At 46.3% G+C, this 26,951-nt stretch overlaps 1 protein-coding gene across 1 annotated transcript; it reads right to left on the reverse strand.

The window, feature by feature from the left end:
* Positions 1-561: 561 nt before the first annotated feature.
* Positions 562-25,855, reverse strand: LOC103724328 (protein HEAT-STRESS-ASSOCIATED 32). The gene is made up of 5 exons (XM_008815552.4): positions 25,549-25,855; positions 10,876-11,067; positions 10,576-10,786; positions 1,054-1,277; positions 562-920 (listed from the first exon to the last, which is right to left on the reverse strand). Exons 1-5 carry the CDS (start codon positions 25,681-25,683, stop codon positions 810-812), a joined length of 873 nt encoding a protein of 290 aa, XP_008813774.1. The 5' UTR covers positions 25,684-25,855; the 3' UTR covers positions 562-809.
* Between the last annotated feature and the right edge of the window lie 1,096 nt (positions 25,856-26,951).

The following is a 26,951-nucleotide window of genomic DNA, read 5'->3' on the forward strand; positions in this document are numbered from 1 at the left end:
TAGATAAGGTATTAAAAAGACTTATAGATATGCATTGCCTGAACATATAGTATATATTAACAAAACAACAATGGTGACTTTCTATTACTTACCTTAAGTTAGAGTGTACCGAAAAAGTATAGGGTATATATCAACAAAATAATAAATGTATCTACAAACTGTTGGGAACACAGCAGCATACTGAAGAAGTTCAATATATATTAGTTGGGCATGTGCCATGCATTAGAATATAACCTCAATCTAAGATATGCATCAATAAAATATAAGATACATATGTATTGGCAATATAGTGAGCATAGATCAACTATAGTAGATTACCTCAGTCTCACATAACCGAAAACTATATAACCATCGTCCTCACTTCAGATGACATATCATAAATTTAATAATTGAGTTTCTGATCCATCTTAGAGTACCCTATCCATTGATATTCTGTAACGAGCAGGAGTCAAAGCCTAAAGCAATCAATCAGCGGGAGAACTAAGAAAATGTCTGGGCCATCAAACCGAGTAAACCATCTCACAGTCTCTTCATTGTGGCATCAATGCTTCCTCAAGTCCCTCCATTTTAACCAAGCCAATGAAATAAATGTACGCAGAGTGCTACAAAGATGACATAAAGGTACCAATAGGAGCCCGAAACATACATTTCAGGACCTTCAGAAGTGATTAAAGAAATGAGCATCAATGCTGGGGTCAGGTTACAAACATTGCCGAACTAACCACAAACATGTCAGAACCTTCAGACCATGTCTAAAGTATAGCACGACGACACAGCACAAGCAGCACATATAGAATAAAGAAAAAAGATTACATCAGGAAATATGAAGCGCCAAGAACTGATTTGTTGTCTTTACCCAAACTATGGCCTCTGAGGCATTCCAGATTCATCACATCAGAGTGGTCTACAAATAGATTCACCTGTAGAGTGCATAACGCTTTTATCAGAAAAGCTGGACCTTAAATTCACTGGTATGGTTGAAGTATCTGAAAAATGATGTGAACTTCATAAAAGAAAAAGAACAAAAAAGGGAAAGGAGGAAAAGTTCTGTACCTTTGGTCCATATCGTTTGATGAACCACTCTGAGGTCCTTGAATTGGAAGATTCAAACATGGTTTTCTCCAGTCCCAAACGACCTACGATCTTTGCAATTACATCTGTCCTCATAGCATCAGCATACTTGCACAAGTCATCAGCATCTATCATGACCATATCAGCCCCAGCTTCCAAGCATCTCTCAGCCCTTCTGATTAGCAAATCTATATCTTCAACAATTTCTGCACCACGATAACAGTTATTGCTGGTTTAAGCTTGTGCATATGGATTGCATCATTTCTAGGTTTTGATCTGCTACCTTCCCATGCAACAAATAAAACCCTTGAGTTCTGTACTATATAATGAAACACACACAAGCACAGTTCCTTATTTTTCTTTTTAGTTAGACATAGGTCTATTATTTTGATTTAAAATTTAGTAGGTTTAGATTTTGAAGAGAAGAAAAACTATTTGGCCCAGAACCTATACTATCAGCACCCTTTCCTAAGTCACAAAGTAAATATTTGATTGTTGCGTTCCCACAAGAAATATTAAGGTAGATATAATCTCGAGTTCTCAACTCCAACAGTCTGAAGTAATTCAGGAAAGGTGAATATTGACCCTGGCATTCTGATAATTCTTTACAATCATCGTAACAGAGAAGATCGACAAATTTCAGAACCAAACATGAGTGTGCTATTGCAGGAACTTATGATGCTAGTTCACAAGGTTTGCAGTATGTATTGAGTGGCCAAACTGCTACAATGCTGGATTACTTTTGTTGATGGAAGCTCGCATATCCACTTATGATCATCATTACTTGCTTCCTGTCCTGGGAGTCAGCCAACCACCTTTTACCACCTTGTGAGGTACAAGTCCCACTTCCTTGGTAGTCAGACATTACTTCAGTTGAACTCTATGACAGAGAGGATGTTCTTACTGGAATAGCAAGATTTGTACACCATATCCGAGTAATGTTAGTAGTCACTAGATGCCTTTAGCAATGTTGCAGGGAGCCTTAAAAGGATAGGTCACAGGAGTATGAGGTTCCATGACAAATTCAATGTTACTGGCATCTTCAATGAATAATTCAGGGAAATAGAGCTGTTTGATTTTGTATCCCTTTTAGAGAGCTTTTAAAGTTAAAAATGAAAACCTCAAAACACTTACAAAAAATGAGAAACTTATTTGCAGTAATAAACTCATAGATGTTGAGGTTTGAGAGGATGCCTGCATAGTATTATTCAATTTAGATGAACAAAGTTGAGACAACCTTGAAAATGAAAACAATGAAGTGTTAGAAATGGATAAAATACAACTATGGTATACAACATCATGCAAGAAACTGGGAGTTATTTGGGGCCTGTTTGGCATTGTTGCTGTTTGTATTTTTGTTTCTCAGAAAAATAGTGAAGAACCAAAGGGAGATTGATCTGAAAGACAGCATTTGCACCAAACTTCTACTATTCCTTGCTTCTCTTTTCACTCTTTTTTTATAACAATAATCTTTGCTTCCAAAAGCTCTGAAGATTTTATGAGCAATTTAAAAAAGCAAAAGTGTTTCATCACTAAATGCAGTTCATCCTGGTTCATTTTCTTATTGGGTTTTTGAAAACCAAAATAGAAAATAAAAGCAATACCAAACTGTCCCTTTAATTATTCAAAGAAATTTTGACAAAAATAAATAAGTTGAATGGGTAGAGAAGAACTGTGGTAATCACATGTAACTTATAAAGTAATAAACAGATTAAATTTATGAAAGACGAAGGAGAGGCAGGGGAGGGGCTTACAAGTTATAACAATTTAAGAACTAGTTATACCTGCAAGACGAGATCCTAAAGACTAAGATACCTGATCCTAAGCCCCACAACTAACACAATATGATATGAGCCAGCCTAAATCCATGTAAAGAATTTTAATATGACACCTCCTTTATTAGGTGTCAAGCAGAAAGATTGTGGTCTGAATATGTTGCTTGTTGATAGAATGCAAGCAAGAAAGGAAGTAGGCAATAACCCAGAAGCCACTAACAAACCTGCAGTGAAAGGTTAAGGATTGTCCCTGCCTCCAGTACAAGTTCCTCGAGCTAGGGGTGTGCAACAAACCAGCTGAACTGCAAAGCTAACCTGAACCGGTCTCTTCGGTGCAGTTTATATCGTTTTTTTTTCCAAATTTGATCTGTCATCAATTTGAGAAAGTCTTGGACTGAAAAAATTCAGTTTAGTTTTAGTTTAAGTCTTCAAAAAACTGATTCCCGATCCAACCTATATGTATAATATATATATATATATATATATATATATATTATACATATATCAAGCTGACCCGACCTACATGTGTGTGCATGCATATTTCAATTTTTTATGTTTTTATATTTTCTCTTATATATAAAATAGAATTTTTATGTTTAGGCTTAGCTCAGCCAAACCGAACCAAACTGAATTTCTTGAGTCAGTTTCAAGTGATTTTTTTTAGATGATCAGTTTGGTTTTGGTTTCAGTTTTAGGAAACCAGTGTAAATCGGTTCGGTTTTGAATATATCTCCAATCCGACCTAACTTGACCCCACACCTCGAGCAAAGGGTTTTGACAGTGCTGGCTCACAATCTTGGGCCGATGTAACATGAGATAGACCCCGGCAGCATTGGGAGACCCAACTTGTCACATTGGTTCATGTCAAACATCTCCCGGCAGGCTTTACCATACATATCATCTTCAATAATATCGAGTATAGACACTCCACTTTTGGCAACTTATGCAAACTTTGGAGGTATCCATCTTTATGATGCCCCAAACCTCAAGCTTTTGTACTTCCAAGGCTCAAAAGTATCAAAATCATGCATTTCAATACCACTCATGCCATCATGAACTTTAGACCTTCAACACTTCAATAGTAGGACTCCGTTGTTTGAGCCTTATGGCAGCAAACATTGCCATTAGAACCCAAAATTCAAAATTTGCATTGTCTTCTTGATCATTTGGTCTAACGGTTGGATTTTATCCTCTTATTCTATAGATGGTGAGACCTTGCCGTCAAATTTAGATTTCATTTGACAATAGCTCGGAACCATGCAAGAGACTATGGTTACTTAAATAGTAGCCTTTGGCCATCCAAGTGTCTCGGCGGCAAGGTTTTGGCGGCAAGGTTTTGTTGTCAAATTGTTTGAACAGCAGAGAGCTGCAATCCTAGTGTCCTCTCACCTAACCTCAACCTATCTGAGCCAGGTTTTCAAATTTGAACACCGCTGAGGAGTCCAAATGTTTGCCAGATGTCTGAAATAAAGAATTCAGATTCCTAGAAAGAGGTCTCTCAGAGCAATCAATATGATGGAGAACTGTTGAAGCTCAAAAAGATCACATGATTATATCGAAAGATACATTAAACACGCTGAAATGTTAATTACTTAAATTTCATGCCACAATCTGCTGGTAGAATGGGACCCACCGTGGAAGACCAGATGATTGATAAGCACTCCTTCAAAGAGTGGCACTTAAGTATTTAATAAGCTTAAATTTTGAATTTCATATCCAGCCGCATCAAGAAAAGCAGTCCAACACAAATCAGTTCGAAAAGAATCTTCACCAACATCAACACAATTAATATTTTTATATCGACTACTTCTATAACATTTTATATCAAGTTAGTTTTCCAACACATCTAAAATCACCTAAGAAGGAAGTCAGATGAGAAAGTTATGAATGATTTATTGAAGGTGTGTTAATGCCGACGGACTTGTAGAAAATTATTGAAATACCATTCCGCAGCCATAATTTGGAGGATAATTTTTCTTTTATTTTTTTCTAAATTTCTATGTTTTTTCTTCTAGAAACTCATGTTAGATAAGTTAGAAGTCTAGTATACATTAGTAATGTTTTTTTACTATTATTTGATATTTATCTTTTTATTTTTCTTAGAAAATTTGAACCCTATGAGAATTAAGGTCTTATTGACTTTTGATGATCCTACCTATAAATAGGTCCTAGTTGCACTTTTTTGATATCATCATTAAAGTTTTCGAATTTTTTATTCCTTGCTTGGAATGATCCACCACTTGCCATGGTGTGAGATTGCAATCCCGTGAGAAGTGATCAGTGCAAGTCCAGCAGCTTCAAGTGCTCCCTAGAGGGGTTCAAGATGCAAAGCCAAAGATCCTCGAAGAGTTCACTTAAAGCCATCAGTTATCTCATCTTTAGGTTTGTTTCCGTGAATCCCATACATTCGTGCAGGCTTGCTTGCATCAATCGGATAGCCCTATCCTCTCCTCAAGACACCCTCCATAAATATCTCTCTCCCTCCCCTTTAGGATGAACCAATCACTCATATAGCAAACCATTCCACTTTGGAATTTTGAGTGACAAGAAGTTATGATGGAGCTATGATATTGTGAGAGGAAGGATATCCCAGGAGTCGTTCTTCATCATAAGCATCCCTTCACTAGAGTAGGCTATCCAAGTTTATTTCTCTCTCCTTACTCTCTTTATTTTTTATTATCTTTAGCGCACACAGTCCAACTACGCCTCCATTTTCCTAATCCCATACCTGCCTTTGTTATTTTAGTGTTTCTATATTAGGGGAAGGAGTGGGTGTTTCATACTTCTTTCCTCCCTTGCCATCCCTCTAGATACTTATTGGTTTCTAATAGTCTTAATCTTTGACATTTGAATTATCACTATGCCATGCTCCTATAGACTTATTTTCAAATCTTCTTTTTGCAGTCATCTCTATAAAGACTCTTAAGCTGGGTATACTTTGTCCTAAGGAGGAACCCACAATCACAACTCTTGCGAACTATTAAGAAGACATCCCAGTGGCCAATGGTCAGCTAGTGCTCACCTAAACCTGGCAATACAATAGGATCATGAAAAGTCCAAGTTGGCCCAGAGAGGGTAGAATTAGAAAATTTTTAGGTCGCTGGCCTTCATCAGCATGTGCAATGCATGAAGTCAGCATGAAGTGAAATTTGGAACGAGTCCCAGCTCTTAGAGGTGCTGGAGTACATCCTAGGATTCCGAATTGGTAGCGAACATGATATGCTCAAGGTGTGGACCATGGGACCTTGGATGGTTCCCAGCCAGGTTCTTGCATTACAGACCCGACAACTGAACCTTGTCCCCACTGCGGATGCCAGGTTACCATCAAGTCCAACATTGTATGGATGAAGCTGCCACACCTACCTTGGCAATATTGGGATAAGATGACAACAATGAACATCAATTCAACAGCCAGCATCCTCTACAGGTGGACTTTTGCACCAAGATCATAGTGATTGAATAGCTTACCAATGCGAACTATGAGCGGAATCTCTATGCAATTAAATCTCACAAGTTTGTTCATGCCTAGGATAACAGCCGGGCTGCTGGATATAGGATGTGGCAACAATTTGTATATGAGAGCGCAGGACCAGTGCTTTGCTTGTGGTTGAATTGCCCACGACCAGCTGGACTACCCCTAGAGAACATCTTGCTGAAGGACCAATTGCAAGCAAAGGCAAGTAAACAACTACCCTTAGTGGGTGTTACATTTGTGTAAACAAAATCAATGGCGCTAGCCTACAATCCATGGCTAGTGGCAAGAATAGTGCGGTTGCGATGTGCTAAGACACTGACAAGGAGGAAGAACACTAAAGTCTTCCTCAAACTTGACTCGTCCTGACTGGGTTAGGCGACTTCATTGCCTCTTCAGTGGGTAACTTAGGGCAAAGCCCGGGTTGCTTAATGCCATACCATCGAACAGCAGGTTTGTATATGTCAACAACCATAACTGAAGTTTTCTATAGATCGATTTTGTTTTCCCGCCATCTCTCCTAATACACATCAAATTGGAGCGGAGTCCATATAGGAAGTTGGCCCCTTCATCATGGGCTTATGGCCCCAATCTCGAGTAGTTGCCGAAGGATAGCCCAAAATCTGCAAGCAAAGCAAAATGCCTCTAGCAATGCTGATGACGCAATGCTAATGTAGTTGTTCTCCAACAAGGGTAAGGCAGTGGAGGGGTGCCCAGAATCCGACCACTTTGGAAAAGGGAAAACTAACTCACCCTCCTTGACCAAGCCATGTCTTTTACCAAGAATACAGCCCTCCTAGACCAAGCCACCAACTCCCCAACCAACTAGTAACAATCTCCTATGACCTCCAGACACTGTTGACTGCCATCAAACCAAGGGGGTGACCAACCTATTGATCCCGGAGGTGGTCAACATCACCGAGTCATCGCACACGCCAAGGCGGCACTGGAGGGGATCTGAGCCTAAGGCATCTAGTTAAGGCATGATGGTGGAGAAGGCCTCCTCTATCCACCTTGTGCCTTCTGCTAGGTGATTGATTTTTAAGATGCCTTGGCATATGAATGAGCAGCACCACCATGTTAGCTAGAATTTTTTCCAATATCTTCCGGTATACCTCAGTGTCTTCCTTTTCAACGCTCCTACTTTGCCTCCCACCCCTCCAACCTAGTAGTTCAACATGCATGCTGTTGCACTACGGCGAAAGCGACATGCTTCCTTCTCTCACATGGTCCATCCAATGTGGGTTGGTTCTTCTCTTTAAGGTGCCAGTATGTTTGTTTTGAGTCCTCCTACTTGTTCCATTGTTGTGGGTCACTCGGTTGTTCGTCTTTACTTTTGCTTCTGTCTCACCATTGCTTAGCTGTGTCTTGGTGTATACAATGATGGCAACAGGTGTTGGTGAACATACCAATACTATTAATAAAATACTTCCGCACTTGCGGAAAACTATGCTGCATGCTAGATACATATGTATATTTATTATTCTAATCATGTACTCTAAATGTAGTACATGTGAGAGTCATAGCAGGAGTCAAGGTGGGAGTCACAAACTTTGTGTATCTTAGGCTAACACTCTTAACATAGAACCCTTAATTTAGTATTTAAAACATAGTAACTTGCATAGTATCTCGTCAAAGATAACATGATATTGTATGCAAGATTTAAAGTTTTAGCTGAAAACAATTTGAAGCTGACAAAAATTTTCAGTTTCAGTCTGTTTTGTCTATTTCAGCTGATTTTGATTGGTTTCAGACAATTTCATAACTTTGCGTATATTAGGCTAACACTTTAACATATTACTCTAAATTTAGTATTTGAAAGATAATATCTTGTCCATTATAGTATTATATTGTACGCAAGGTTTAAAGTTTCAGCCGAAAACAATCTGAAACTGGCTGAAATTTTTGGGTTCAATCAGCTTCGTCTATTGCAGCTGATTTTGGTTTGTTTCAGTCAATTTGAGCTGGTTTCAGTTGATGTCGACTAGTTTCAGCCAAAAACATCCAAAGCTGTTGTTTTTAACCTTTTTCTGTTTAACCACTAAATATGTCTAATATTTTCTAAAATTCATCACTATAATTCAACTACATATTTTATTAAGGCTCTAATGATCTAATTTATGTCATTTTCATCGAAGCCTTATTATTATGGTGGATAAGATGCAATCTTGATGTGTCTTTAAGTTATAAGCAACATTTCACTATGTTCAACTAAAGATGCATGTGCCTGTGGAGCTTTTACTATTCTGGATAGCAAATTCTGTAATTAAATTTATATTCTTGTATACCTGTTGGTTTGTACTTGATTAAGTAATTGGTATTTACTCAATAGATTAATCAATAGATTAATAATATTAGTATAACATATTTTATGCGTTAAGCTTCAACATGGCATAATTTCAGCCTCAAACTATCGATACTTGTTTATACCACATCCTAACCTGTAGTGGAGGCCCAAAGGCCAATTAGAGAGCGGCCACGTGGCGGTGTCGGGACTTTAGTAGTAAGAGGCTCTAATTTCAGTAAAGAAAAATTTGAGTATTTAGGACCGAATTAGCAAAAAGAGTGCAGAGGCCACTAACATGTGGATAAGACTACTTACATCATATTTCCATCAAGGATGGCTAAGATGATGCCACATGGTCGGACTTAAAGAAGACTGAAAGATAGTTAAAGGATAGACTACGAAACATGTAGGCCAATCAAGTTACCATGTGCTGCCACACAAGACAAATGGAGTGATATCTAAAGTGGAAGAGGTGATAGTAACCAGTAATGTCAAGTGCTAATGCTAGAGATGGACAACAGCTAATAGAAAGATATATAAATACTAAATTCTAATCCTAAGAACAGGCACTTCGCTAATCAATGATCCGCATTTGCTGTTTTATAGTTTTATTTCATAGTTCTTAACATAATACTGTAGCTACCATTCCCTTTCACGAAAAGGCAGCATCCAATAGCGAAAGTTCTTTGAAGGACAAGGCAATGGAACCCACTACCATCCACCTTTCTCTGCTCAAACACCAGTGGTAGGCTTGCGCATCAATCCAACCCAGCTGTTGATTGTTCTCCTTCCCATCCCATCTCGAAAGGAAAAGGAAGAGGAGCAGAAATACTATAGAAATTATGATTCTAGATCGCTTAAAACACAATAAAATGATGTGAAATAACTTGCCTTGATTTGTGCCCTCATAGAGCATACACAATGCTCCCATTCCCTAGTTATTTTATCTTTTTCTTTTATTTTCTTTTTTGACTTTTTAAAACCAGAACTTGGATTGAAATTATTGAAACCGTTGAAACTTTCTAAATTAGAAACACTACCCAAGAGACATGACACAAAATATTAAAACCTCGATTATTCATATCTATATACATCGTTCTAACCAGGTGCTCTAAACATATATATTAAGGCCACATTCTACTGCTGTATATATAATGCTAGTCACTACACAGAAGCAATCCTTGACTAACATTGCACTCAACGTTATTTATCATTTTTTATGGGATTTTTTTTGCCTTTTCCATATGGAAAGAATAATGCAAACAAGCTGAGCATAATAGCTTTTCCTTATATATCAAGGAATAAAAGAGTAACAATTTACATTCTGCAGTCTAAATGCGTACTAATAGTGTCTTTGTGAAGCAACAGAAACAAATATTTATAGTGAAATAAGTTTGAAATTATATGCATACGGAAAGGAACAGAAGTTTTTCATCTATTTGATTTTCCTTTCTGTTTTTTCTTATTATTTAAGACGTGAATGAAATAAACCCTTTGCCATCCAAAAAGAGACCCCTCCTCTTTTCTATCAATTATCTAGAATTCAAATGCAATATTTTTTCTTGCACAAAACTTCCAATGCTACATGATTAAAGACCAGGATGGTTCTTTTGTAGCCATGATGGGATCTTGCAACTTGCAAGTAGTCCCGACCACATAATAATGGTAAAGCATTAACAAATAGAAGAATCATTTCAAGGAATCATAATATTGCTCTAGTTAACTATTGCAAGAATATTTGGGGCCAAGTTATGTAATGGTGAGTTTCTCATCCTGTCATTTTCTTCCCTTTACAACATAGAGACACCCTTTGTATTTTGTGTACAAAACATTGCCAATAGCACATCGGATAGTTTAAATTCGTGCAAGTATTGGCATCATACACATGCATACATGCATTATAATTACAACTAAAAAGCTTAAAAAAGTAACAAGCGTCCCACGGACAAAAGGAAGGGGGCAATGATTACCTGAACTGTGATGCACTGGAGCTACATAAGCTCCAAATGCTCTATCACCAGCCACTGGGATTTCAGACCTGTCAAACTTAACTGCAAATTGAGGCTTTGCTTTAAGGCCACTACTCTTAATGAGGCGAATAAATCTCAAAAGAGCTTCTTCAGGAAGTTTAAGTGATCCAGCATTTAACTCAATTGTATCAAACCCCAAGTTTTTGCATTCCTGTCAAGCATCAAATTAAGGTGAGGCATTTCATCGGACTGTCCATGTAAGAATAGAAGCATATAAACTAAATTCAACTTTTTTCAGACCTCAACATATTGTTTGAAAGAAGAAGGCCCTTTACGAAGTAGATGTTCTGCCCAATCACCTGTACTGACGTATACATTGTGCCTATGTGCCAAGTTGGTTATTTCTTTGATGAAGGCCTCTGGCATTAAACTGTGCGCGCCTCCTGAGAACTTTAAGCCATCAACAAACTGACCCATCGACTCTAATACATCCTGCAGGCAGTATCAAGAGGATTTAGTTCTATGTTCACTAATTTCAAATTTCATAACAAGCCAGCTTATATAATAATTAATAAATGAAGAAACTAAGAAAGAAATGCTAAAGCTTGACCAAATTTCCTCCAATTGGTGTCAGTGCATGATACAGACCACACCCTATACATACACAATGGGCAGAATATTCTGTAACTCCTGTGGTACAACAGAATTACCGTACAGATAAAAATGATGTTGGGAAAAACTAGCAAACTGATATTCTTTAGACAAATTCTTATGCCCATTGTTAGGGGAAAAACTAGGTTACCCCGGAACGATTAGAAGGCGCTCGATTAGTGAACACTTAACCCGAAGGCGCCCGGGCTAGAGGCAACTAGCCCGGTTCGGCACCCGACCAGAAGGCGTCCGACCAGAAGGCGCTCAATCAATGAACACTTCACCCGAAGGCACCCGGGCTAGAGGCAACTAGCCCGGCTCGGCATCCGACCAGAAGGCGCCCGACCAGAAGGCGCTCGATCAGCAAACACTTAACCCGAAGGCGCCCGGCCTAGAGGCAACTAGCCCGGCTCGGCGCCCGACCAGAAGGCGCCCGATCAGACGCCTGTTCCCAAGACACACCAGAGCAGCCGATCACAACCAAATCTCCTTCGGGAGCCCAACTTTTAAAACCCGATCTCTCCATTCGCTTACTGTCGTCACGTCCCTCCGTAATTCGGTCAGGGCCATACCCTATTTCGCCGCCTACAATTAATGCGCATGGCCTCTGCTGATCTCCGGTTCACTCAACAATTAATGCGTATAGTCTCTGCTGATCTCTGGTTCACTTAACCATTAAAGCGTATGGCCACTGCTGATCTCCGGTTCACTCAACAATTAATGCTCATGTTATCTACGGACCTCAGCGCATCCACGGCAGGCAGTTGAACCATTCCACCACGTCTGATCAACCACGACGACTCACTGGCTCCGGTCTGACTCCAGTTTAATCTCCCACGACACCATTAATGCACATGATCGTGTTCAATTATGACAAAAAGAACAATCTGCCCTGTCACTTCACAGGTAATACAATACCCCTCTATAAAAGGAGGACCCCTCCACCTTGTAGGGGGGACTCAAAAAAACTGAGGAAACACATCTCCTCCCTCCTACATATTAGCCTCCTCTGATTTAAGCATCGGAGGGCCGGCGCCGGAAACCCCGGCCAACGGCTTTTTGCAGGTCTTCCGGAGGACGTCGCCCGCCAACCGACCGCCGCTCCCCATCCGAAGCGCCGGAGCTCCTCCTCCTCAGCCGACGGCCGCCCCCGGGTCCAATTTCCAGCAACAGTTGGCGCTAGGGGAAGGGCCCGAGTCGTAGCCATGAAGTTGAGAAGTAAAGGAGCCTCCAATGCTTCTCGGCGTCTCCCACAAAGTCCCGGACACTCTGTTCGGAATTCACCACCCCCAGCTGATCCAACTTCTCAAGTCCAGCCGGAACAGTTCCACGTCCTGGTGCGGCAGGTCCAGGCACTAGCCGCCGCCGTCCAAAGCCTGCAGCGTGAGGAAGCCCCGCCAACGCTACCTCCGCAGGCCCAGGTCCAGCCAATGCTTCCTCCAAATGGCCCAATTCCCCAGGGCCAGAATCTTCACGGCTCCTCCAGGGCTAACAATGAAGAACGAGCGTCTCCCCGAAGAGAATTGCCGGGGAGGAGCACAGACAGGAGGCTACAGTTTTCGAAAGCTGAGTCAGCCCCGGACCGCCGTGAACCGGAGCAGACTACTGTGGCAATTTCCCAGGTTAGGAAACTCGACAGAAAGGTCGAGAATCTTGAGCGCCAGATTGAGGCGCTCCATGGCAGAAGGGCAAGGCGTGAGGGTGACTTCGAATTTACGACGAAGTCCCCCTTCTCCCGCCAGATCGAGGATAAGCCGATTCCGCCCAGATTCAAGATGCCCCAAGTAGAGCCTTACAACGGGACCACCGACCCCCTCGATCATCTGGAGAGCTATCGAGCCCTTATGGCGTTGCAAAAGTCTTCGGAGGCTGTGCTCTACAAGGCCTTCCCAGCAACTCTCAGAGGAACTGCCCGACTTTGATTTTCGGGGCTAAACTCGGGCACAATCTCCTCCTTTGAACAGCTCGGCAGGCAGTTCGCCACTAACTTCGCTGCCAGCCGGCGCGAACGTCAGACTCCCTTCTGGACGTCAAACAGCGGGAGGGTGAATCTCTTAGGAAGTACCTCGACCGCTTCACCACTGCAACCTGGAAAGTTCGCAAGCTCGACCAGTCGATAGCCATGTCGGCGCTGAAGACTGGAGCTCGCTCCTACAGATTCCTCTTCTCCATCGAGAAGAGTTTTCCTGCTGGCTTCACCGAAATGCTGGCCCGAGCTCGGAAGTATGCAAAAGCCGAGGAGGCCATCTCCTCCAGGCGGGGTGCGACCGAGTTGGCTTCAAAGAAGCAGAAGAAGCGCCGCGAGGAGCGCGGCCGTCAGCGAAGCCCATCTTCCCGCCGAAACAAAATTTTGCCACGGTTAAGGAGCCCACCCCGATCGAGGTCTCCAACACGACCACGAGTTCCGCCGGGGAGGTATGAAAACTACACTCCCCTCAACGCTCCCCGGACGGAGATCCTCATGGAGATCGAGGGCCGGAATTATTTCCGGCCTCCACCACCGATAAGAGATCCCGGAGCCTACCGCAATCCTAGGAAGTATTGCTGCTTCCACCGAGACTACGGCCACAACACAGAGGATTGCTTCCAGCTACGGGACGAGATCGAGACACTCATCCGTCGCGGAGTACTGAACCGGTTTGTACAAAACCGGCGCGAGGAAAGGAGGCCAGCAGAAAATGCCGAGCAGCCCGGAAATTCAAATGCCAATAAACCTATCGCAGGCACCATCAACACCATCGGAGGAACCTCGGTCGGAGGATCAGCCGAGGAGAGGGACTCCCCGAAGCGCCTGCGCACTTCTGAATCCATCTCGTTCTCGGATGAGGACTTGAAAGGGGTCGAAATCCCCCATGACGACGCGGTAGTAATTTCCATGATTGTAAATAAGTTTGATGTAAAACGCGTCCTGGTTGATAATGGAAGCTCGGCAAACATTTTGTATGATGATGCCTACCAAAAGATGGGGATGACAGAAAACCAGCTTCGGAGACTGAATGCTCCGTTGGTCGGATTCACCGGGGATTCGGTTCCGATAGACGGCGAAGTTAGCCTCTTGGTCACGATCGGGCTCGTCCCCCGAGAAAGCACCGTAATGATGGACTTCCTTGTGGTCCGCCTGCCCTCGGTCTACAACGCCATTCTCGGACGACCAGGGCAGAATGCCCTTCAAGCCGTTGTCTCGACCTACCACTTGCTCGTGTGATTTCCCACCGACCAAGAAGTAGGTGAAGTTCGTGGGAACCAGTTGATAGCCAAGCAATGCTACATGGCAGCCTACAAAGCGAAGCGGCCGACCGGAGCATCAGGCCGACAGGAGCTACCGGCCGAGGTGCCAACTCAAGCAATGGACCGCACGCTGCCCATCGAAACCTTGGAAGTGCGGGATCATCCTTGGAAGAAGCAGGTAGAGCCTGGTGAGCTTCTTACTCAGGTTCCTTTACAGGAAAATTGCCCAGAGCTAACCGTGCAGGTCGGCTTCGGCCTGAGTTCGCTCGAAAAGGACCAGCTGATCGGATTCCTCCGGGCCAACAAGGACATCTTCGCCTGGTCGCCCGCCGACATGCCTGGAATCGACCCCGAGGTCATGGTCCACTGGCTCCAGGTGAAGCCAACCAGCAGACCCGTGAGGCAAAAGAAGCGGGGCTCCACCCCGGAACGACAACAAGCAGCAACCGAGGAAGTAGACAGACTCCTCGAGGCCGGCTTCATCCGGGAGGTCTCCTATCCGGACTGGCTCGTCAATGTGGTCCTCGTGAAGAAAGCCAATGGGAAGTGGCGTATGTGCGTGGACTACACCGACCTGAACAAAGCCTGCCCGAAGGATAGCTTCCCCCTCCCCAGCATCGACCAGCTCATGGATTCCACCTCGGGACATCAACTGCTAACCTTCATGGACGCCTTCTCGGGATATAATCAAATCCGAATGGCGCCAGAAGACGAGGAGAAGACAGCCTTCATCACCGACAAGGGCACTTATTGCTACAAGGTGATGCCGTTCGGGTTGAAGAATGCAGGAGCCACATCTCAAAGACTGGTCAGCCAGATCTTTAAGGACCAAATAGGCCGAAACATGGAGGTCTATGTGAACGACATGCTGGTAAAAAGCAGGACAGCCAAGCACCATGTGGTTAACCTCAATGAAAGATTCTCCAAGCTCAGGAAGTACCAAATAAAGCTCAACCCGGCAAAGTGTGCGTTCGGAGTCACCTCGGACAAATTTCTAGGCTTCATAGTGACCCAGCGTGGAGTTGAAGCAAATTCCGAGAAAATCCGGGTACTACAGGAGATGGTGCCACCAAAGACAGTCAAGGAGGTACAGCGGCTCACCGGGCGGATAGCGGCTCTGGGAAGATTCGTCTCCAGGTCGGCCGAGCGGTGCCTCCCATTATTCAAGATCCTCAAGAGACCGAAAGACTTCTTTTGGTCGGAGGAGTGCCAACAAGCTTTTGAAGAGCTTAGGTGCCTCCTCGCCTCTCCGCCGCTGCTCACCAAACCCCAGCAGGGCGAGCTCCTCTACCTGTACTTAGCTGTTTCCCCGGTCGCAGTAAGCTCAGTCTTAGCCCGAGAGGAGGATAAGCTTCAAAAGCCTGTCTACTATACCAGCCGGATCCTCAAAGATGCTGAGACCCGATATTCTAAACTGGAGAAAATAATTTTCGCCCTGATTATCTCAGCTCGGAGGCTCCGACCCTACTTTCAAGCCCACACAGTGGCTATCTTGACCGACCAACCAATGAAGCAGATTCTACAACGGTCGGACCGTGCCGGGAGAATCGCCAAGTGGCCAGTCGAGCTCGGGGAGTTCGATCTCAACTACCATCTGAGGCCGGCAATCAAGGCTCAGGCGCTTGCTGATTTTGTCGTGGAGTGCACTTTGCCGGACGACCCCGAGCACCCACTCATGCCAACAAAAGAGACCCCGGGGCAGCCATGGGTCCTATATGTGGACGGCTCCTCGACCTCGGGGGGTAGCGGAGCAGGTCTTATCCTCACCAGCCCGGATGGAGTTATCGCCGAGCACGCTCTACGTCTCGAATTCCCAGCCTCAAACAATGAGGCAGAAAACGAGACGCTTATTGCCGGGCTCAAGTTGGCAAAGGAGTTGGGGGTAGAAGACTTGAAGGTCTTCAGTGATTCATAACTGGTCGTGAGCTAGGTTCTGGAGGATTTTGAAGCAAAAGAGCCGTTGATGAAGAATTACCTCCAAAAGGTGCGAGACCTCACCTCTACCATAAGCACCTTCAACATTCACCACATCCCCAGAACGGAGAATCTCAGGGCCGACCAGCTGTCGAAATTGGCGACCTCCCGCATGAGCGAGCTCCCCAAAGCGACGGTGCTCGAATATCTCCGAACACCCAGCACAGAAGAACCTGAGCCAGCCATGTGCATAGACACCGAGTCTAGCTGGATAGATGAGCTCGTCAACTATCTACAAAATGAAGTCCTCCCCAATGACGAGCTCGAAGCTCGCCGGATCAGGCGCCAAGCTTCCCGGTTCATACTGTATGAAGGCAAGTTCTACCGAAAGTCTTTCACCTCTCCTCTCCTCAGGTGCCTCCGCCCGTCAGAAGCTGACTATGCTATGCAAGAGGTTCATGAAGGGATATGCGGAAACCATTTGGGAGGCCGAGCACTGGCCCATAAAATCTTGCGCCAAGGATACTTTTGGCCCACACTCCAGAAGGATGCAACGGACTTTGTCCAAAGATGCGACCGATGCCAGCGAAATGCCAACATTCAGCGCCGACCTTCGGCCCCGCTAACCTCGATCAGCGCACCTTGGCCGTTCGCCCAGTGAGGCATCGACATCCTGGGACCATTCCCCCTAGCAACCGGGCAGAGAAAATTTCTGATCGTCTCCATCGACTACTTTACTAAGTGGGTCGAAGCCGAACCGGTGGCCCGGATCACCGAGCAAAAAATGCGGAACTTTGTCTAGAAGTCGATCATCTGTAGATTTGGGCTCCCCCGCATCCTTATATCTGATAACGGTCGTCAGTTTGACAACGTCCGTTTCAGAGAGTTTTGCTCCGAGCTCGGCATCGACCACCGCTTCACCTCGGTTGCACATCCTCAGACAAACGGAGAAACCGAGGTGACGAACCGCACCATTCTTCAAGGACTCAAAGCCAGGCTGGATCGATCCAAGGGGCAATGGGTTGAAGTCCTTTACAATGTCCTTTAGGCCTACAGAACAACGTTTCGGCTCTCCACCGGCGAGACCCCCTTTAACCTAGCATATGGAACAGAAGCTATCATTCCTCTGGAAATTGGGCTCCCCTCGCCAAGGGTTAAACACTACAATGTAGCCTCCAACTCGTCCCAACTCGGAGAAAATCTGGACCTCATTGAGGAAACCAGGGAGGCAGCTTGGGTTCGTATGGCGAGGTACCAATGGAAAACAGCGCAGTACTACAATTCTAGAGTAAAAGCCAAGCTCTTCAAGGTAGAAGATCTCGTCCTCAGGAAGGCCGAGGCTTCTCAGCCCATCGAACAGGAAAAACTAGCTCCAAACTGGGAAGGACCCTACCGAGTCGCGCGAGTCCAGCGGCCCGGAGCTTACAAGTTGGAGACTCTTGAGGGGATTTCTATCCCTCGAAGCTGGAACTCCGAGAACCTTCGGATGTACTACCAATGAACCCTCTGGGGGTCGTCGACAAACAAGAATGCAATTCTCCCTCCATTTATGATGATTTGTTTACGATTCTCCATTAATTATTTTATGCTCCTGATACTGGGACACTCAAATCCCAGAAAATCCCGACCAAGCTCGGATGCCCGGATCCCAGACCGAGCTCGGATGCCCGACAAAGTTCGGATGCTCGACGAAGCTCGGACACTCAACTGCTCAACAAGCTCAAATGCTCCAGTCAAACTTGAAGCACCTCGCTACGCTACTATCGAGCTCGGTCTCGATCTCCCTCAAATACCTCGACAAAGCTCGGGATGCCCCGTGAGTCGATAGTAAAGTCCCAAACTCCCTCGACCTCGGAAAGCGTCGCAGGTCGACAGTACGTTCCTAAACCCCTAGACCTTGCGCACGATCCCTCGACAAAGCTCGGGATGCCCCGTGAGTCGATAGTAGAGTCTCAAACTTCCTCGACCTCAGAAAGCGTCGCAGGTCGACAGTGCGTTCCCAGACCCCTCGACCTTGCGCACGATCCCTCGACAAAGTTCGGGATGCCCCGTGAGTCGATAGTAGAGTCCCAAACTCCCTCAACCTCGGAAAGCGTCGCAGGTCGACAGTGCGTTCCCAGACCCCTCGACCTTGCGCACGATCCCTCGACAAAGTTCGGGATGCCCCGTGAGTCGATAGTAGAGTTCCAAACTCCCTCGACCTCGGAAAGCATCGCAGGTCGACAGTGCGTTCCCAGACCCCTCGACCTTGTGCACGATCCCTCGACAAAGTTCGGAATGCCCCGTGAGTCGATAGTAGAGTCCCAAACTCCCTCGACCTCGGAAAGCGTCGCAGATCGACAGTGCGTTCCCAGACCCCTCGACCTTGCGCACGACTCCTCGACGAAGTTCGGGATGCCACGAGTCGACAGTAGAGTCAATCTCCCTCGACCTCGGGAAGCGTCACCGGGTCAACAACAAGCCCAAGCACCTTCGACCTCAATCGTCCCTCAGCAAAAGCCAGGATTCCACGTGTCGGCAGCAATTTTCCCCGACCGCGGAAACACGAGCTAGGACCTTCGTGGGCCCTCCAACCTGCAGAGGACATCACCTGCGGAAGCAGGTTACAGACCAAAGAATGCCTCTTGAAGCCGATCGCAGAGCGGAATCAGCTATCCCGGCCTAAAGTGCTCGGCTCCAATGGTGCGAAAGGTACTTCCCACCTAGCACCTACATTATTGCATTTACCTTATGCACCAGGACAGTCGACAAAATCTCAGCCGAGCTCAGGATCTTCAAAGCCAAGGTCGGGTACCCTACCGAGCCGAACACAAGCCAAGGGATGAGGACGGAGCGGCTACGACGCAAAACTCCGACCAAAGCTCCGCCTCGTTCTCCCACGGATGACATTACTCGCGTAAGCATCATCTCCAGGCCAAAGCGCCTTTAAGAGCTGACTATAGGGCGGAATCGGCTACCTCCACATGGAGTCGGCTGACCGCAGAGCAGACTCCCAATGGTGCGAAAGGTACTCCTTGACCAGCACCTAAGTTATTACATTTATTTGCTTACACTAATGATCGACAAGGTCCCGACTGAGCTCGGAAGCTCCTCCGACCAGGATCGAAATGCTCATTTGAGCCAACCATAAGCCGAGGTCTTCCGACCTCAGGCATGCTTTCACCGCTAGTCTACAGGTTGATCTAAGCAGATCCCTGAATGGACTCGGCCGACTTTAGATGTCGGTCTAGGCTGATGCCTGCTTGCGGCGACGACCTAAAGCCTAGACATTTTAGCCAAGCCCAGTAATGCCGAGTCGTTATGTTTCGGTTCTACTAATTGGTATGCCAGCCGAATTTGGGGTTAGTCACCACGAAAGCCTTAACGATACCAGAATTCTGATTCACGGTCCCATCAGGGGCCTACTCTAAAATTTCCGCAAACCTACATCCGGAGAAGCCGAGCCCAGAGACTTCGAGCTCAAGGGCTCGGCAAGACTCAAAGCCAGGCTCAAAAACACTGGAACATTCCTTATTGGCCTATGCTTAATAGGCGCGAACGGGGCTCGGCCGAGTCCGAGAAACTTGTCGAAGGGGACTCGTCTAACTGATTAAAAGGAAAAGACAGATAGACGCAGACTTAGAATAAATTCAGAACAAGCACAAGTTTAGAAAAAGAAATTTTCATTAATAAAAGCCCGAAGGCTAAGTACAAGATCGAGGTTCGGCCATACACTTTAAAGAGCCGACCTTGCTTACACAGAAAAACAAAAACAAAAAGGGGGTAAACAAAAACCTAGGAGGCGGGCGCAGTGGAAGTCTCGGCCTGAGCGACATCGACAGTTCAAAGGGCGGGATCGGAAGCTCCTTCTGGATCACCCTCGGCGGGTACCTCACCCTCCTCGGCCGCCTGAGCTTCGACCCCAGCCGGGTCTTCAGGCGCCTCGAGCCCTTCGACTCCTGCCCTAGGCTGGAGCAGACTAAGGTCAAACCCGGAACAGAGCCGCTTTAGTTGATTACCGAAGTCCTTGAAGCCGCGGGCGAGCCCGTTCACAGCTTCCTCCTCCATTAGATCGCGAAACTCTTCCGATTCTCGGAAGAGTTCGACCCCGCGCTGAGCCGCGTGTCGAGCCTCCTCCTGGGCCCTCTCCACGCAGCCCTGAGCTTCGCGCCCTCGGCCTCCTGCTCGCACGCAGCAAGCGCCTACTGGGCCTTGCTCAGATGCGACTCGGCGGCGCGCAGCTCCGACCTGGCCAACGCATGCGCACCCTTCTCCTCCTCGAGCTCCTCAGTCCGCAACCGGAGCTCGCCCTCGACGGCCTCAACTCTTGCGAGCAGCTCCTCCCGCAAGAGCTCAACCTCGCCAAGCCTCACCTCGGCCTGGCGAAGTTTCTTCTCGGCCTCCTCCTGCCCGCGTTGGTATCGCCGGCCCCAATCCTGATAGTCTGATGAAATGTGCATCAAAGTATCGATCTCGTGGAGACCCTGTTAGCAAAGAGAAGAAATGAGTAACGACTAAAAAATTAAAAGACGGAAACAAAAATTCAAAGGCGAACTTACCCGGACTGCGGAGTAGTAGACCTCGTCTATGAAGCTGTTGTAGCTCTGCGACCGGATCTTGGCCTGGTCGGCTGGGAGTAGCGCGACGTGAAAACTTGCTGCGCCACGGCAGGATCGTCAAGGGCCGAGTCGCCCTCAAAAACCTCCCACGAGGGGAGGTAAGGCCTCCTCTCCGGCTGAGGATCGGCCTCTGGAAGACATGGAAGGCTCGGCCCCGCTGGACTCGGCGGGTTCGGGGGCGGCCTCAAAGCACCCTGGCTGCTCCCTGACTCAGGATCCGAGCGCCGCTGCTCGGGAGCCGAGCGCCTCTGCTCGACGGGATGTTGACTAGGGCGCTGAGAAATGGGGACCGGGCAGGCCAACATAGCCGATGCCCCGTAGATCCCGAACCCCTATGATCAGTGCCCGGGACCTCTTGGGCCGCAGGCCTGGAAGGCCCGACCTGGGCCGCACGCCTGGAAGGCCCGACCTGGGCCGCACTTGACTCGGGGCCAGAGAGTCTAGCGTTTTTCTTCGGCTTGGGCGAGGTCCCGCTGATTTCTGCCGCCCTCTTTCGGAAGCGCGCGTAAAGGGCAGTGTCTTTTGTCACCATCTTCGCGACGTCTGCAGATAGGAGAAGGATTAGGTCAGAACGACAGAAAATAGACAAGCAAAAGAAACGTAAGAGGGAAAGAGAGCACCACCACCCTTACCCTGAGGGTGCGCCAAGCTCAGGCCCACGTTGACCAAAGCGTCCTTGCTTATTAGGCCGTTCAGAAGAATGCTCTCCTCGAGGCCATAGAGAGCGTCGAGGATCTTCTGCTCGGACCCGGACAACTTTGGGAGTCTGTTGGCAGTCTTAAGTCGAGCCTGCCCCCATCTGGGGTCGAACCCCCATGTCCGCTCGGAACTTCTCCTTCCACCCATGAATGGAGGTCGGAGCACCCCGGAAAAATGACCGACCGCTCCGAAGAGCAATGTACAGCCATTCCCCGTCCTCCGGGTTGGACTTCAATAAGAAGCAAGGTCTGCCGTACCGGTACCGGTCGGCATACCGGTGTCCGGCCGGACCGGTACGGTACCGGTCCGGTCCGGTACGTACCGACTGGTACCGGTCCCGTACCGGCCGGTACGCGGTGGTTTCAAAAACCACAGCGCTCGGCGCTGTGGTTCTAAAAAAAAAATCGTACCGGTGCGAACCGGCCGGTTCGCACCGGTACGAGGCCGGTACCGGCCGGTACGGGCTCCGAACCGGCCGGTTCGGATAAAAAACCGAGAATACCGATTTTTTATCCGTTCCGGTACCGGTCCACGGCCGGACCGGTACGGCATTCCATGATAAGAAGCACCACCAGAAGACATTGACAGAGGACGGTATCCCGTGCAAAAGGCACAGGAATAAGAAACCGATTATCGTCCTCCACGCATTCGGAGCGAGCTGCGCTGGGACAAGCTGATATGTCACCAGCAGCTCGTTCACGAATTCGTGGAGGGGAAACCGCAGGCCGGCCCAGAGCGTTTCCAAGTACACTCCGATCTGACCCGGCGGAGGCCTCGTTATCCTGTCACCAGGCCTCGCAGGTTCCAGACGGAACCCTCGCTGAGGAAAAAACCACTCCTCAGCCATCCCCATCTCCCCCTCACTCATAATGGATCCGAATTCATCCGGACCACGACCCATCCTAAAGAAATAATCAAAAAGAGGGAGGAATCCAAAAAACCAAAAACAAGAACTCTCCGAGCAGACAGAAAAGGGGGGGAAGGCACCTACTAAGACCTCGCCGATGATGACGACGAGCGGCAGGGAAGCCTGAGTAACCGCTTCGGGAGGCCGCCGGAAAAGAGAACAAGGGAGTGCTGGAAAAACACTAGGCTATGGCAACCAGATAGAAACCCTGAAACCGGATCAGGGGTTTATATAGGCCTCTCCGATGGTCCGGATCGGTGGGACAGAATCCCGCCTCCCGTTCTGATTATGCCACGCGTCGGCTCCTGAAGTTCAAAGCGGCGTATCCCATTCAGATCGACGCTTTGAATATCGAATCAAGGCGGCGTCCCATCGGATCGTGGAGCCTCATCATGAGCCCACGACACGAGGACGTTTCAGATGGCGAAAAGGCGTCGTCCCACCTTCTCCTATTAATGACACCTAGAAACATGCGGAGCGCCGTAAAAATTCAAAATTCCCTAGCCCCCACCAATACAGCATTAAATGACACAGAGCGTCGTTAAATCACTACTTCCCACACCCGAGCTCGCAAGTGGCTCGAAGTAGGAAGTCGGAGGGTAGTGTTAGGGAAAAAACTATGTTACCCCGGAACGATTAGAAGGCGCTCGATTAGTGAACACTTAACCCGAAGGCGCCCGGGCTAGGGGTAACTAGTCCGGTTTGGCACCCGACCAGAAGGCGCCCGACCAGAAGGCGCTCGATCAGCGAACACTTCACCCGAAGGCGCCCGGGCTAGAGGCAACTAGCCCAGCTCGGCATCCGACCAGAAGGCGCCCGACCAGAAGGCGCTCGATCAGCGATCACTTAACCCGAAGGCGCCCGGCCTAGAGGCAACTAGCCCGGCTCGGCGCCCGACCAGAAGGCGCCCGACCATACGCCTGTTCCCAAGACGCCCCACCAGAACAGCCGATCACAACCAAATCTCCTTCGGGAGCCCAACTTTTAAAACCCGATCTCTCCATTCGCCTACTGTCGTCACGTCCCTCCGTAATTCGGTCAGAGCCATACCCTATTTCGCCGCCTACAATTAATGCGCATGGCCTCTGCTGATCTCCGGTTCACTCAACAATTAATGCGTATAGTCTCTGCTGATCTCTGGTTCACTCAACCATTAAAGCGTATGGCCACTGCTGATCTCCGGTTCACTCAACAATTAATGCTTATGTCATCTACGGACCTCAGCGCCTCCACGGCAGGCAGTTGAACCACTCCACCACGTCTGATCAACCACGACGACTCACTGGCTCTGGTCTGACTCCAGTTTAATCTCCCACGACACCATTAATGCACATGATCGTGTTCAATTATGACAAAAAGAACAATCTGCCCCGTCACTTCACAGGTAATACAATACCCCTCTATAAAAGGGGGACCCCTCCACCTTGTAGGGGGGACTCAAAAAAACTGAGGAAACACATCTCCGCCCTCCTTCTACATATTAGCCTCCTCTGACAAGCATCGGAGGGCCGGCGCCGGAAACCCCGGCCACCGACTTTTTGCAGGTCTCCCGGAAGACGTCGCCCGCCAATCGACCGCCGCTCCCCATCCGAAGCACTGGAGCTCCTCCTCCTCAGCCGACGGCCGCCCCCGGGTCCAATTTCCAGCAACACCCATCATAAAGAAGTTAAAAAGGATGAAAGCTCAATTACAGCCTTTGCAAATGAAGACATGCAACATATGCACCCTAAAAGGGTAAGTTGTATATATGAGCATAACAAAGTATCACTATCCACAAGAAACAATTTTTATACAATAGCTTCACTAAAAGCAAATGATACCATAAGTTTTTGCCCGACCGATCCATTACACATGCAAGCAGATACACACGAGAATACGAACATGTGCAACGCAAGTAAATAATCACAAATTTGCGCACGCATAACCCACAAAGCAAATAAAGATATTAAGTTAACTATAAAATGAAATCTCATATAACATCAGATTACAGGTTTTTCTGCAGCAATGGGTGCCACCTACTTGGATCGAAATAGTTAACATTCATAATTGATAATCCTATAACTGAACTTGGCTTCCAAGTAAAATCATAAAAATGATTCCCCAACGAGTATAGAGCTCTTTGGATTTTAACTAATGTAACAAAAAATATCAGCTAATGTATCATTACGTTCATTTTCATCTCTTAATGAGCGACAAGAGGCGTGCTATGTCTCAGCCCTGCTACACATTTGATAGAAAAAACTCTGACTAATTTGAATCCCCTGCTAGACTTTAAAGCTTTCATTCTATATTGGTACAAAAGCAACAATTATCAAGGTTCTATTTTCCCAAAAGGGTCAATCACTGCATCGGATTTTTCTTCAGATCTACAAAGACTTAAAAAATGCAAATCCCGAGGAACCAAACAGGGGAAGAAGGTTTCTTATTCTAGAAAATTCATAAGATAGAAAGACAACTTAAAGCCCATTCAGATCATACATCATCATGGGATTCTAATTGAATCTTTCAGCAATGTTAACGGCTGATTAGACTACTAGCATCAAATTATCACGCAATCTATCAAAAAAATAATAAATGAAAAAACTCAGAAAATTTTCGATTTCTCCACCTCAATACTTCGTCCAAAGGAAACTCGAGTACCATATGATGTTATTCCCATCAAAGAAACCTACCATCCGGTCAAAATTTCCAAGTAAATGAAATGGATGAGAACAAGAGTCAAGAGAATACGATTGACTCAACGGAGAAAATTTCAAATTCCAAGAACTCTAGACTTGCATTCCCAAGAAAAATTGAAACGGAACTGAGGTAAGAGTTGCATTAAAAGAAGATCTTCTAATAGAGATCGAATCGCTTTAAGATCAAGAGATCACCGACCTATTCCCCAAAAAAGAAAAAAGAGAGCTGGAGAATAACTAATTCAACCGGCGAAAAGAGATGAGATCGAGAGAGAGAGAGTGGGGGAGGGAAATTAACCTGAAGGGCGTGGTGGCCCATAAGGCTGTAGTCGGGGCTCCTCATCTCCGTCAATCCGAACCTCCGCGGCTTCTCCGGCCGGTCCTCGTCCTCGCTGAAGCTCTTCCATCTATAGTAATACCCGTACGCAGCCATCGCCCCGCTCCCCCCCCCCTCCCTCTCGCTCGCGTTATCCTCTTCTTCTTTCTTCTTCTCTTGTTCTCTCTGTCCCTATGAGGTTTCAGCTGGTGATGACTGAGAAGCTTCGAGCCGGTTCTGGAATAGCCACACCGTTCCAGCTCACCTTTCGGGAGCCTTCGATACTCCAATCGCGCCCGTAGACGTTTTACGTGCCGCTCAGAGGCGGATGCAACGCCTGATTCCATTGCTTCCGCGTAACGTCAGATGCGGGGCTAGTTGGAGTTGACACGTGTTATACAGGTGGCGTGATTTCGACGGAGCTCGGCTCTCTCCGGCAAACTTAAAAATTAGTGACATTTCCAGCAAAGTAAACAAATTAAAAATATTGTACCCGTCTCTTGGGTATCCCACCTTTGGTCATCTCAAAGTAAACTTCGATGGTAATATGTCGGTAGACGGGGTATCAGAAGGAGTTGGTTTTGTCATCAGAGACCATCTCGGAAGTTTGATAGCAGTTGATGGACGCCGCGCGTCGGGACTTACTGTAGTCGGTGCGGAGCTACGGACAGCCTAAAAGGAGATATCCTTTGCGAGGTTGATACTCCGTGCTGAGCATATATGCCTTGTGGGAGACTCATCTGTAGTGATCGAGTGGATAAGGAGAGTGGACAGATATGGAGATGGTTATCCTCTCATCCGTGAGATTCGGAGATTAGCTCAGGAGCCGAGCGATTTCCAGGCTTTACATGTTTTTCGGAATGCGAACAGTGCAGCAAACTGGGTTGCCTCATTGTTTCCTGGCACTCCAAGAAGATCATTTGGACATCTGAATGATATATTCCTCCCACCTTGCACTCTTTATTTTATTTTTATATGGTTGGATGTACTCAAATTAAAGCTATGTGAATTGTTGTTTTCATTAAAAAATAAATTAAAAATATTAAAAAAATATTTAATATGAGAATTTAATATTCAAAATTATTTAATTAAAATTTTATAAGTATTAAAAATACAAAAAATAATTAATTAATAACTAACTAAATTTTAATATACCATACCTCATATTTCTTTTAGAGTTCGTATATACTGATATGCCTTTCTTATAAGTTTTGATGTTTATTTTTTTATAAAAGTTTTAGGCGTTCTAAATCTCTTAAAAGAGAAATATAATAAACATTATTCTTAGAATTATAAAATTAAGAAATTAAGCTATTTTTATATATTTTAAGGATTCGTAATAGTGGAACTTCGCTAAAACTTTAGTTATCTCCTCTTAATTAGAA

Source organism: Phoenix dactylifera, chromosome 3, assembly GCF_009389715.1.
Source record: "Phoenix dactylifera cultivar Barhee BC4 chromosome 3, palm_55x_up_171113_PBpolish2nd_filt_p, whole genome shotgun sequence".
NCBI classification, from domain to species: domain Eukaryota; kingdom Viridiplantae; phylum Streptophyta; class Magnoliopsida; order Arecales; family Arecaceae; genus Phoenix; species Phoenix dactylifera.

Bases quoted from the DNA above. Each gene is read 5' to 3' on its own strand.
- LOC103724328 (XM_008815552.4), bottom strand. From the start codon at position 25,683: ATGGCTGCGTACGGGTATTACTATAGATGGAAGAGCTTCAGCGAGGAC. The intron at 10,787-10,875 runs GTCTGAAAAAAG...GATGCTTGACAG, and splicing joins CTTTCAAACAATATGTTGAG to GAATGCAAAAACTTGGGGTT. The intron at 1,278-10,575 runs GTAATCATTGCC...ATCGTGGTGCAG, and splicing joins TCCAGTGCATCACAGTTCAG to AAATTGTTGAAGATATAGAT.